This window comes from Thalassophryne amazonica, chromosome 3, assembly GCF_902500255.1.
Source record: "Thalassophryne amazonica chromosome 3, fThaAma1.1, whole genome shotgun sequence".
Taxonomy (NCBI): Eukaryota; Metazoa; Chordata; class Actinopteri; order Batrachoidiformes; family Batrachoididae; genus Thalassophryne; species Thalassophryne amazonica.
In genome coordinates, this window is record NC_047105.1 from 147,853,975 (window position 1) to 147,867,346 (window position 13,372).

Consider the following 13,372-nt stretch of genomic DNA (forward strand, 5'->3'; position numbering starts at 1 on the left):
CATGTCGAAAGGAGTCAGTTGAGGTGGCTCGGGCATCTTTTCCGGATGCCCCCTGGACGCCTCGCTGGAGAGGTGTTCCGGGCACGTCCCATTGGGAGGAGGCCCCGGGGAAGACCCAGGACACGCTGGAGGGACTACATCTCTCGGCTGGCTTGGGAACGCCTTGGGGTTCCCCCGGAGAAGCTGGGGGAGGTGTGTGTGGATCGGGAGGTCTGGGCGGCTTTGCGTGACCTGCTGCCCCGCGACCCGACTCCGGATAAAGTGGAAGAAAATGGATGGATGGATGGATGTGTCATAGGCTCCCTGCTGAAGTTGCCTACTGAGGTTTTTGGTTGCCTGTTGATGGCTTATTGGCTGCCTGCTAAAGTTGCCTGCTAAAGTTTTTGGTTGCCCGTTGATGTTGTGTTATTTATTGCCTGCTGATGTTTTTAATTGCCCACTGATTTGCTATTCGCTGCCTGCTAAAGTTGCTTCCTGCAGTTTTTGGTTGCCCGTTAATGTGTTATTGGCTGCCTCCTGAGGTTGCCTGCTGAAGTTTTTGTTGCCCGTTGATGTTGTGTTATTGGTTGCCTGCCTATGTTTTTAATTGCCCGTTGATGTGTTATTGGCTGCCTGCTGAAGTTGCCTGCTGAAGTTTTGGTTGCCCATTGAGGTGTTATTGACTGCCTGCTGAAGTTTTTGGTTGCCTGCTGATGTTTTGGTTGCTCATTGATGTGTTATTGGCTGCCTGCTGAATTTGCCGGCTGAGGTTTTTTGGTTGCCCATTGATGTGTTATTGGCTGACTGCTGAGATTGCCTGCTGAAGTTTTTGTTGCCCGTTGATGTTGTGTTATTGGTTGCCTGCCTATGTTTTTAATTGCCCATTGATGTGTTATTGGCTGCCTGCTGAAGTTGCCTGCTGAAGTTTTTGGTTGCCCATTGAGGTGTTATTGACTGCCTGCTGAAGTTTTTGGTTGCCTGCTGATGTTTTGGTTGCTCATTGATGTGTTATTGGCTGCCTGCTAAATTTGCCGGCTGAGGTTTTTTGGTTGCCCATTGATGTGTTATTGGCTGACTGCTGAGGTTGCCTGCTGAAGTTTTTGTTGCCTGTTGATGTTGTGTTACTGGTTGCCTGCTGATGTTTTTAATTTCACACTGATGTGCTTTTAGCTTCTTGCTGAAGTTGCCTGCTGAAGTTTTTGGTTGCCCGTTGAGGTGTTATTGACTGCCTGCTGAAGTTGCCTCCTGAAGTTTTTGGTTGCCCGTTGATGTGTTATTGGCTGCCTGCTGAAGTTTTTGGCTGCCCGTTGAGGTGTTATTGACTGCCTGCTGAAGTTGCCTGCTGAAGTTTTTGGTTGCCCGTTGATGTGTTATTGACTGCCTGCTGACGTTTTTGTTGCCCATTGATGTTGTGTTATTGGTTGCCTGCCTATGTTTTTAATTGCCCACTGATGTGCTATTAGCTGCCTGCTGAAGTTGCCTCCTGAAGTTTTTGGTTGCCCGTTAATGTGTTATTAGCTGCCTGCTGAAGCTTTTGTTACCCATTGATGTTGTGTTATTGGTTGCCTGCCTATGTTTTTAATTGCTCGTTGATGTGTTATTGGCTGCCTGCTGAAGTTGCCTGCTGAGGTTTTTGGTTGCCCGTTGAGGTGTTATTGACTGCCTGCTGAAGTTGCCTCCTGAAGATTTGGTTGCCCGTTGATGTGTTATTGGCTGCCTGCTGAAGTTTTTGGTTGCCCGTTGAGGTGTTATTGACTGCCTGCCGAAGTTTTTGGTTGCCCGTTGAGGTGTTATTGACTGCCTGCTGAAGTTTTTGGTTGCCCGTTGCGGTGTTATTGACTGCCTGCTGAAGTTTTTGGTTGCCTGCTGATTTTGTGTTATTGGGAGCCTGGTCACATTTTGGTTGCCCGTTAATGTGTTATTGACTGCCTGCTGAAGTTGCCTGATAAAGTTTTTGGTTGCCCATTGAGGTGTTATTGGCTACCTACTGAAGTTGCTGACTGAAGTTTTTGGTTGCCCACTGATGTCATTTGCAGTGATGTCCGTGCAGGAGGGGCGGTGCCAGCTGAGAGCGGCTGACAGGGAGCAGCCGCCTGGTTTCTCTCGCTGTTAAAGAGCTGAATCCTGTAACTTTGCTCTGCGGTTTTGTCTTTCCTTGTTTCCTCTGCAGCTCCCTGATGATTCTGTGAGCGCTGCTTAATGAGCAATAATCCATCGCCCCTGGACGCTGTTGTTGCAAGGGGATGTCCATTTGCATGCAAATGTGTGACACTGTGACAGCACCGCGCTTATTAGAGTGATGTGTCCTCCTGTCTTTCTGCTGGGAGCTTAGAGGACTGAAAAGACGCGGAGCAGCTGGAACAGCGGGTTGGACTGTTGCTCACACCAAGTTGCGCTTCGCTGAAAACCAAACCAAACCAAATGGCAACTTCTGCCTCTCTGGAGACCATGATGTCCTGCGCTAGGACCGGCTCATCCGCGGTTCCAAAGACCCTGGCCTTCTCCATAGACCGGATCATGTCCAAGAGCTCGGAGCCGAAGAGGGGCGCGGACGACGCCAAGAAGCTGTTGGGTCTGTGCGCTCCGATGCCCTGCATGATCCCGCTGCAGCCCTTCACCTACGACCTCCACGCCAAGGCGCTCATGTGCTACTCGGAGTTGTGGAGAGCAAACTTCAGCGGGACGATCTGCGGGTCCGCGCCCGCGCCCTGCAAAGACAACTGCGGTGCGTGCCGGAAAGCCGGCGCAAAGCCGCCGCTGGTGACGTCGAGCAGCAGGCTGGTGAAACCGCAGGTCGTCCAGCAGACGGTGGCCGTGCCGGGCGGAGGCTCGCTCTACTATCTGAACTACCTGGACCCGACCTATCAGCCGTCCGAGCTGCTGGCCGGACACTGTTTCTCCGCTCCGCAGGCCCCGGCCTCCGTGTCGGCGCACCACAGACTCCTTCTGCTGGAGAACAGCAAGGTGGCCGGCGTGGGGGCCGACAAGTTCCCCACGCCGCAGTACCCGCATAAGGAACATCTGCCGGGTCAGCTGGACCAGATAGTGAAGGAGAACCACGTCCTGAGCGCCGACAAGAACTGCGTCAAAACGCACAGCAAAGTCAGCGGCACCGGCGGCGGCGCAGACGGAAAACCCAAAAACTTCACATGTGAAGTGTGTGGAAAGGTACGGAACCAATAACCAAGATGAACAAATAAATACAACTATTACTGTCGAAACTTTAAAACCATGCAATAAATTATACATACATACATACATAACGTGTATCTTTCTGACATTAAATGTACGTTTAAATATTGTTTTCTTCTTTAAAACCAGAGGAAGTGTTTCGGACATTAAATACATTTCAATTTTAATTTCTTCATAAAGATTTGTAAATGACGACATTAAATATATTTTAAAACATTGTGTTGCTGTTGTTCTTTAAAAATCAGAGGACGTGTGTCTCTGAAATTATTTTTTTTCTTCTTGTAAATTTCTGAAATGAAATTTTAGAATTTCCTTCTGAAAATATATTTAATGTCGCACGTCCTCTTTTCAACTTTTTAATTTCTGCAGAACCTGTGCTGTGACATTAAATAGATTTTTAATTATTGTGTCTATGACATTAATTAGATTTTAATTATATTTTTCTTCTTTAAAACCACAGAACGTGTGTGTGTGTAATTTTAAATACTTTTTAATTATTAAAAACAGAGATTTTGTGTCTGTGACATTAAATAGATTTTAATTATTGTGTCTTTGACATAAAAAAGATTTTAGTTATTTTTCTTCTTGAAAACCAGAGGATATGCGTCTGTGACAAACAGATTTTAATTATTGTGTCTCTGACACTAAATAGATTTTAGTTATTTTTTCTTCTTTAACACCAGATGGCGTGTGCCTGTGACATTTCATAGGTTTTAATTACTGTGTCTGACATTAAATAGATTTTAATTATTGTGTCTGGAACATTAAAAATATTTTAATTATTGCATCTGTGACATTAAATATATTTTAATTATTGTGTCTGTAACATTAAATACATTTTAATTGTTTTGTCTGTGACATTAAATAGGTTTTAATTATTTTGTCTGACATTAATAGATTTTAATTATTGTATTCGTGACATTAATAGATTTTAATTATTGTGTCTGTGACATTAAATAGGTTTGAATTATTATGTTTGTCACATTAGATTTTAGTTATTGTGTCTGTGACATTGGATTTTAATTTCTGCATCTGTGACATTAAATAGGTTTTAATTATTGTGTCTGACATTAAATAGGTTTTAATTATTGTATCTGAGACATGACATAGATTTTAATTTTTTCTTCTTTAAAACCAGAGGATGTGTGTTTGTGACATTAAACAGGTTTTAGTTATTGTGTTTGTGACATTCAATTGATTTTAATTATTGTGTCTATAACATAAAATAGATTTTAGTCATATTTTTCGTTTAAATCAGAGGACGTGTGTTTGTGACATTAAATAGGTTTTAATTATTGTATCTGTGACATTAGATTTTAATTTCTGCATCGGTGGCATTAAATACATTTTAATTATTGTATCTGAGACATGAAATAGATTTAATTTTTTCTTCTTTAAAACCAGAGGTCGTGTGTTTGTGACATTAAATAGGTTTTAATTATTGTGTCTGTCAGGGCAGCACGGTGGATTAGTGGTTAGCACTGTAGCATCACAGTGAGAAGGTCATGGGTTCGAGTCCCGCCTGTGGCCTTTCTGTGTGGAGTTTGCGCGTTCTCCCCGTGTTTGTGTGGGTTTTTTCTGGAATCTGGGTGCTCCGGCTTCGTCCCACATCCAAAGACACACAGGTTAAATGGACTGGAAACTTTAAATTGTCCATAGGTGTGTGTGTGTGGGGGGGTGTTGGTGTGAATGTGTTTGTCTGTTTGTGGCCCTGCGACAGACTGGTGTCCTGTCCAGGGTGAACCCCGCCTTGCGTGCAAGGACTGCTGGGATAGGCTCCAGTCCCCCGTGACCCTTGATTGGACTAAGTGGTTCAGGATGAGTGAGTGAGTGTATTGTGTCTGTGACATTAAATAGATTTTAAAATTTTTTTCTTATATAAAACCAGAGGAAATGTGTCTGTCATTAAATAGATTTTAATTATTGTACCTGTCATTAAATAGATTTTAAATATTTTTTCTTATTTAAAACCAGAGGACGTGTCTGCGTCATTAAATAGATTTTAATTATTGTGTCTGTGACATTAAATAGATTTATTTATTTTTTTCTTATTTAAAACCAGAGGACTTGTGTTTGTGACATTAAATAGGTTTTAACTATTGTACCTGTGTCATTAAATAGATTTTAAATATTTTTTATTATTTAAAACCAAAGGGCATGTTTATCACATTAAATAGGTTTTAACTATTGTACCTGTCATTAAATAGATTTTAAATATTTTTTATTATTTAAAACCAAAGGGCATGTTTATGACATTAAATAGGTTTTAACTATTGTACCTGTCATTAAATAGATTTTAAATATTTTTTATTATTTAAAACCAAAGGGCATGTTTATGACATTAAATAGGTTTTAACTATTGTACCTGTCATTAAATAGATTTTAAATATTTTTTATTATTTAAAACCAAAGGGCATGTTTATCACATTAAATAGGTTTTAACTATTGTACCTGTCATTAAATAGATTTTAAATATTTTTTATTATTTAAAACCAAAGGGCATGTTTATGACATTAAATAGGTTTTAACTATTGTACCTGTCATTAAATAGATTTTAAATATTTTTTATTATTTAAAACCAAAGGGCATGTTTATCACATTAAATAGGTTTTAACTATTGTACCTGTGTCATTAAATAGATTTTAAATATTTTTTCTTATTTAAAACCAAAGGGCATGTTTATCACATTAAATAGGTTTTAACTGTTGTACCTGTCATTAAACAGATTTAAGTTTTTTTCTTCTTTAAAAATAGAGGAAGTGTGTCTGTGACATTAAATAGATTTTAATTATTGTGTCTGCGACTTTCTTTAATACCAGAGGACGTTAAATAGGTTTTTAATTATTTTGTCTGTCATTAAATCGATTTTAATTATTTTTTTTATTCTTTAATAACAGAGGACGTTAAATAGGTTTTTAATTATTTTGTCCGTGTCATTAAATAGATTGCAATTACTTTTTTTTATTTTTTAATACCAGAGGACGTTAAATAGGTTTTTAATTATTTTGCCTATGTCATTAAATAGATTTTAATTATTTTTTTATACTTTAATACCGAGGACATTAAATAGGTTTTTAATTATTTTGTCTGTCATTAAATAGATTTTAATTATTTTTTTATTTTGTAATACCAGAGGACGTTAAATAGGTTTTTAATTATAGTGCCTATGTCATTAAATAGATTATAATTATTTTTTATACTTTAATACCTGAGGACATTAAATAGGTTTTTAATTATTTTGTCTGTGTCATTAAATATATTTTAATTATTTTTTATGCTTTAATACCTGAGGACGTTAAATACGTTTTTAATTATTTTGTCTGTCATTAAATAGATTTTAATTATTTTTTATTCTTTAATACCAGAGGACGTTAAATAGGGTTTTAATTATTTTGTCTGTGTCATTAAATAGATTTTAATTATTTTTTATTTTTTAATACCAGAGGACATTAAATAGGTTTTTAATTATTCTGTCTGTCATTAAATAGATTTTAATTATTTTTTATTCTTTAATACCAGAGGACGTTAAATAGGTTTTTAATTATTTTGTCTGTGTCATCAAATAGATTTTAATTATTTTTTTATACTTTAATACCTGAGGATGTTAAATAAGTTTCTAATTATTTTGTCTGTGTCGTTAAATAGATTTTAATTATTTTTTTTATTCTTTAATACCAGAGGATGTTAAATAGGGTTTTAATTATTTTGTCTGTCATTAAATCGATTTTAATTACTTTTTTATTTTTTAATACGAGAGGACATTAAATAGGTTTTTAATTATTTTGCCTATGTCATTAAATAGATTTTAATTATTTTTTTATACTTTAATACCAAGGACGTTAAATGGGTTTTTAATTATTTTGTCTGTCATTAAATAGATTTTAATTATTTTTTTATTTTGTAATACCAGAGGACGTTAAATAGGTTTTTAATTATTTTGCCTATGTCATTAAATAGATTTTAATTATTTTTTATACTTTAATACCTGGGGACATTAAATAGGTTTTTAATTATTTTTCTCTGTGTCATTAAATAGATTTTATTATTTTTCTATACTTTAATACCAGAGGACGTTAAATAGGGTTTTAATTATTTTGTCTGTGTCATTAAATAGATTTTAATATTTTTTTATACTTTAATACCAGAGGACACTAAATAGGTTTTTAATTATTTTGTCTGTCATTAAATAGATTTTAATATTTTTCTATACTTTAATACCAGAGGACGTTAAATAGGGTTTTAATTATTTTGTTTGTGTCATTAAATAGATTTTATTATTTTTTTATACTTTAATACCAGAGGACACTAAATAGGTTTTTAATTATTTTGTCTGTGTCATTAAATAGATTTTAATATTTTTTTATACTTTAATACCAGAGGACGTTAAATAGGGTTTTAATTATTTTGTTTGTGTCATTAAATAGATTTTATTATTTTTCTATACTTTAATACCAGAGGACGTTAAATAGGGTTTTAATTATTTTGTCTGTGTCATTAAATAGATTTTATTATTTTTTATACTTTAATACCAGAGGACGTTAAATAGGGTTTTAATTATTTTCTCTGTGTCATTAAATAGATTTTATTATTTTTTATACTTTAATACCAGAGGACGTTAAATAGGGTTTTAATTATTTTGTCTGAGACATTAAATAGATTTTAATTCTTTTTTTTATACCTTAATACCAGAGGACGATAAATAGATTTTAATTATTTTTTTATACTTTAATACCAGAGTACATTAAATAAATTTTAATTATTTTTTATACCTTAATACCAGAGGACGTTAAATAGGGTTTTAATTATTTTGTCTGTGTTATTAAATAGATTTTATTATTTTTTTATACCTTAATACCAGAGGACGTTAAATAGGTTTTTAATTATTTTGTCTGTGTCATTAAATAGATTTTATTGTTTATACTTTAATACCAGAGGACGTTAAATAGGGTTTTAATTATTTTGTCTGGGACATTAAATAGATTTTAATTATTTTTTTATACCTTAATACCAGAGGACATTAAATAGATTTTTATTATTTTTTATACCTTAATACCAGAGGACGTTAAATAGATTTTAATTATTTTTTATACCTTAATACCAGAGGACGTTAAATAGGTTTTTAATTATTTTGTCTGTCATTAAATAGATTTTATTAGTTTTTTATACTTTCATACCAGAGGACGTTAAATAGAGTTTTAATTATTTTGTCTGTGTCATTAAATAGATTTTATTTTTTTTATATACTTTAATACCAGAGGACGTTAAATAGGGTTTTAATTATTTTGTCTGTGTCATTAAATAGATTTTATTTTTTTTTATACTTTAATACCAGAGGACGTTAAATAGGGTTTTAATTATTTTGTCTGTGTCATTAAATAGATTTTATTATTTTTTTTTATACTTTAATACCAGAGGACGTTAAATAGGGTTTTAATTATTTTGTCTGTGTCATTAAATAGATTTTATTATTTTTTTTTATACTTTAATACCAGAGGACGTTAAATAGGTTTTTAATTATTTTGTCTGTGTCATTAAATAGATTTTATTATTTTTTATTCTTTTTAATGTTGTGTCTAGATTTTCATTTGTGTGTGTGTGTGTGTGTGTGTGTGTGTGTGTGTGTGTGTGTGTGTGTGTGTGTGTGTGTGTGTGTGTGTGTGAATTTAACGAAACAGATGTGTAATGTTTTCGTCACTGATCGTAATCTGTGGCTGGTTATTGATCAGTGATCAGATTCTTCTTCTTCTGTCTTCAGGTTTTTAACGCGCACTATAATCTGACCCGGCACATGCCCGTGCACACCGGCGCGCGACCCTTCGTGTGTAAAGTGTGCGGGAAAGGCTTCCGGCAGGCGAGCACGCTGTGCAGACACAAAATCATCCACACGCAGGTGATAGCGCGTGCACGCGCAGCTCCTCCTCCTGCCCCCGCTTCGCGCGCTTTGACTTTGTGTTTTTGTTTGTTTGTTTGTTTCCTGTGAAGGAAAAACCTCATAAATGTAACCAGTGTGGAAAAGCCTTCAACAGGAGCTCCACGCTCAACACGCACGTCCGCATCCACGCCGGATACAAACCGTTCGTGTGCGAGTTCTGCGGGAAAGGCTTCCACCAGAAAGGTACGTGCACGTGACACGAGCAGACAACAACAACAACAACTACAACGAAGGTTGAGGAGGTGGGGGTGGGATGTGGTGGTGGAGGAGGAGGGGGGGTGGTGGTGGAGGAGGGGGTGGAGGAGGAGTGGGGGTGGGATGTGGTGGTGGTGGAGGAGGGGGTGGAGGAGGAGGGGGGGTGGGATGTGGTGGTGGAGGAGGAGGGGGTGGAGGAGGAGGGGGGGTGGGATGTGGTGGTGGTGGAGGAGGGGGTGGAGGAGGAGGGGGGGGGGGATGTGGTGGTGGAGGAGGAGGGGGGGGGGGTGGAGGAGGGGGTGGAGGGATGTGGTGGTGGAGGAGGAGGGGGGGTGGTGGAGGAGGGGGTGGAGGGGGTGGAGGGAGGAGGTGAAAGGCCTCTAGGTGTTTGTGTTTTTACCTAAAAGAAAATAAAAAAAAAAGGCCTGTTTTTGTAAATGACACTCTGCTGGTTTCAGTGAAAATCCTGAAAATGATTTGATTTAATTCCCGTCTTGGACCTGCTGGGAGCCTCCGGATGTGAAGGAATGCTCAGTTTGTGACAATCAGTCAGGACGAATTAAAGCAGGACTCGTTCCGGGTGGATCAGTGGGAATGGGAGCGGACGGCCCGGGTGTGGATTTGTTCAGGGTCAGCAGCTGGAGCGGGCCGAGGTCAGGGCCGGGTCCAGGCTCTGGGTCACTGCTCCTCACTCCAACCAGCTTTTACTGTTTCCAAATAACACTCAAACTTCACATTTCAAATCACTATAAAATACTGTACTTTTTTTTTATCTGTTTTGTCTTAATGTTGACTAAACTTTTTGAATTAGAAAAATATCTCAAATTGCTGTAGGACAAAAATATTCACATGTATTTGTATGTTTTTATTTGGAATTAATGGAGGAAACCTGTTTGTGTTGATTTTATGAGGAATAGTTTGGATTTTTTTCTCTTTAACTCTGTCACAGAGTCACAGTCTGATTTGTGTCTGTTGTGTTGTTCACTCAAGTTTTTTATCCAACTAAAGTCTATTAATATGTCACATGAACGAACAGCTCTTCAGCATCTCTCCATCTCATTTAGGTCCTTCAGACTTTTTTTTTTTTTTTTTGAGCAAATACTTCAGGGGAGCATTAGCATGGCTAAAATCAGGCCTCTTAACCCTCTGCCACTTTAAGCATTTTTTTAAATATAGATGTAAATTAATATTCAGATTTTTCAGCTAGTTGGCAGTAGTGCTGTACAATATGGCCAAATTATCATATCTCAATATTGTCATATCAATATGATATACAATATGACTATGATTTGACACAAAGTGCAGCAACAGTGAAAATTAAACCTTCTTAAACCAAACAGTAATAATACCACACTCATTTTGTACTCATCATAAGGTTAGGATACTGTGCCCTCCAAAAGTATTGGAACACTTGGAATTTCACACATTTTCATTTGTTTATGACATTTTAAATACCAGAAAAACAAAAAATAAAGAATTTAAATGTATAAAAGTATCTTCCTCAAACCCAAACCGAAAGCAAATCTCTAAAACTTGATAAAACCTGTAAATAATAATCAGTTTTATTGCCAGTTTTCTTCAGACAAGTCAGGGGATGAAACATGAACATTTCCGAGTCACTGAATATGTCTTGGACTTTATTTACATCAATTATGAAGAAATACAAGTTTCTTTCAGCAAAACATCAAATCTAGTCTTTCATCTCAAATGTACTTTCTGTCAAATTGTAGCTGAACTTTCAGGTCTTCTTTTGAAGAAAATCCTCCTCTACACCACTTCATCAGGAAGCTGGGTTTTAGATTTTTAATTCATTTATATCAAGTTGTAGAGATTTGCTTTCAGTTTGAGTTTAAAGACGGTAACTTTAGATTTATTTATCTAAAGTTGTGTCACTGGTGTGTCACTCAGCAAAATTAAGAGGTTATTTAAAAATAAGTCCTTCAGAGAGCAAAATTAAGAAGTTACAGAGGTTTTATACAGAACAGAGGAGGAGTAAATTACCTGTATTTCTTTCAGCCTGAGTGTCTTCATGTTATGTCTCATGAATCAACAGATGCTGAAAATCACTGGAGAAACACGTATATATAAGGCAACCTGAATTAAAGGAGAAATGTCACTTTTAACAACCTGGACCTCATTTCTGGCATAAAATACGGTTGTTTACTCACTGATATAACTTTGGTTTCATTTGGAGTCTGTGAGTCAAAGATTTTTCTTCTTCTACTAAGGTGGATTAGAACTTCTTTTTTTCACATCACCAACTACTAGACAGGAGGGACCCAGCAGTCAGTATGTGTCACCGATTTCAAAATGCTGCTTTTTTTTTGTTTTTGTGTTTTCTTGCATGTGCCGTGACATGTCAATCATCTGTGTCCAATCAGATTTCAGGGGAGTCCAGTGCCACCCAGCTCCACCCATGCCAGGAACTGTTCAAAATTTGATATTTCCTGTTTCACTGTGGACTCAAAATTTGGCACTTCCTGTTTTAGTGTGAACTTGCCACTGAGTTCCCCCAAGATTCCATGAGATCTCATCTGTCAATCCAGGAAGTGCCGATCCAGGAAGTGTTCAACATTTGACATTTCCTATTTCACTGTGGACTCAAAATTTGGCACTTCCTGTTTGGGACACAGTGTACCAAGAGCGAACTTTGCACCACTTTTCGTCACTTCGCTTGTATTATTATTATTATTATTATTATTATTATTATTATTATTATGTGTCTGTATTGTTTTTATTTACTAAAGTTTTGTTTTTGTCTGTTTGTTTGTTTGCTTCTTGTTCACTTTCACATTCATTTGTACCTTTTGTAAACCCACTTCCTCCAACAAGGGTTCATGGGGTGGGGGTGGGGGAGTTTGTCCAAGCAGTCACTGGGCGGGAGGTGGGGTTCACCCTGGACAGGACGCCAGTCCATCAGATGGACACATTAAGACAGCTGCTGGGAAATAGACACAGAACTGTCTCCTGCTGCCAGCATCACTTTGGATCTTTAATGATCAATTTTAAGCTCTGTTATTTAATCAGTTTTTGTTTTTTTCCTTTCGGTTAATATCAACTTTTTCATTTGTTTGAACTGAAAGTTATCATCAATTTGCAGATTTCACTTTGAGAACTTGTTTGGAATTCATGAAATAATGATGAGAAAAGTCAGCAGTTGTGAGCTGGTTTGTGTGTTTTTGTCCTCAGGAAACTACAAGAACCACAAGTTGACACACAGCGGCGAGAAGCAGTACAAGTGCTCCATCTGCAACAAGGCCTTCCACCAGATCTACAACCTGACCTTCCACATGCACACGCACAACGACAAGAAGCCCTTCACCTGCACCACATGTGGCAAAGGCTTCTGCCGCAACTTTGACCTGAAGAAACACATCAGGAAGCTGCACGAGAGCGGCTTCGTCTCGGCCGCCGACGCCTCCAGGGAAACGAAGAGCTGAGCAGCACCGCCGTCCTTCCCCTCAGACTGTCCCCCGGTGCCGGAGACGGCCGCACCCTCGATGGACACACACACGTCATGAGAGAAATAACAGAACAATCTCTCTGCTTCCGGCGCCCCTGAGAGTCAAAGTGTAAATTCATTTAACATGTGGTGCCCGTGTCAATAAATAACTTATAACTTATGGTGAAAACTGAATGTTCAAATCCACTAGACTCTGCGTTTTCTGAAGGCTTCAGTCAATAACAGGGAGAGACAGCCGGCTTCGGACTCTGGCTGTTATTTTATCTGTTGGTTTCCTCAGTGGGTCGGGCCACCGTCACTTACCATCCCAATGTTCTCCCAGTCTTCAGGTGACACCTCCACAGAGACAGGTGGCAACCTGCCATGGACAGGATCTTCAAAGTGCAAATATAAGGGCCAGCTGAAAAGTTCTGCCTCCTGTGTGATGGTTTCACTAAGAAGATCCTCACATGAATCTCATATCTGCTTAAAGCTCAGAGTGTTCTCCATCAGGCAGTGTCATTATGTCTCCATGTAGTCACCTTCCCGTTACACACACTGACACCAATATCAGACACGTTTTTGTGTCCCATCTGTATGAATAATCTTCTCACACCCCTGCATCATTAGAA

The 13,372-nt window shown here is 37.7% G+C and overlaps 1 protein-coding gene across 1 annotated transcript; it reads left to right on the forward strand.

The window, feature by feature from the left end:
- The first annotated feature begins 2,112 nt into the window (after positions 1-2,112).
- fezf2 (FEZ family zinc finger 2) lies at positions 2,113-12,767 on the forward strand. The gene is made up of 4 exons (XM_034167730.1): positions 2,113-3,147; positions 8,927-9,061; positions 9,154-9,286; positions 12,488-12,767. The coding sequence occupies exons 1-4, from the start codon at positions 2,401-2,403 to the stop codon at positions 12,736-12,738; spliced, it is 1,266 nt and encodes a 421-aa protein (XP_034023621.1). The 5' UTR covers positions 2,113-2,400; the 3' UTR covers positions 12,739-12,767.
- The last annotated feature ends 605 nt before the right edge of the window (positions 12,768-13,372 follow it).

Coding starts and splice junctions, on each gene's coding strand:
- fezf2 (XM_034167730.1), top strand. CDS start 2,401: ATGGCAACTTCTGCCTCTCTGGAGACCATGATGTCCTGCGCTAGGACC. Junction 3,148..8,926: donor CATGTGAAGTGTGTGGAAAG/GTACGGAACCAA, acceptor TTCTGTCTTCAG/GTTTTTAACGCGCACTATAA. Junction 9,062..9,153: donor ACAAAATCATCCACACGCAG/GTGATAGCGCGT, acceptor TTTCCTGTGAAG/GAAAAACCTCATAAATGTAA.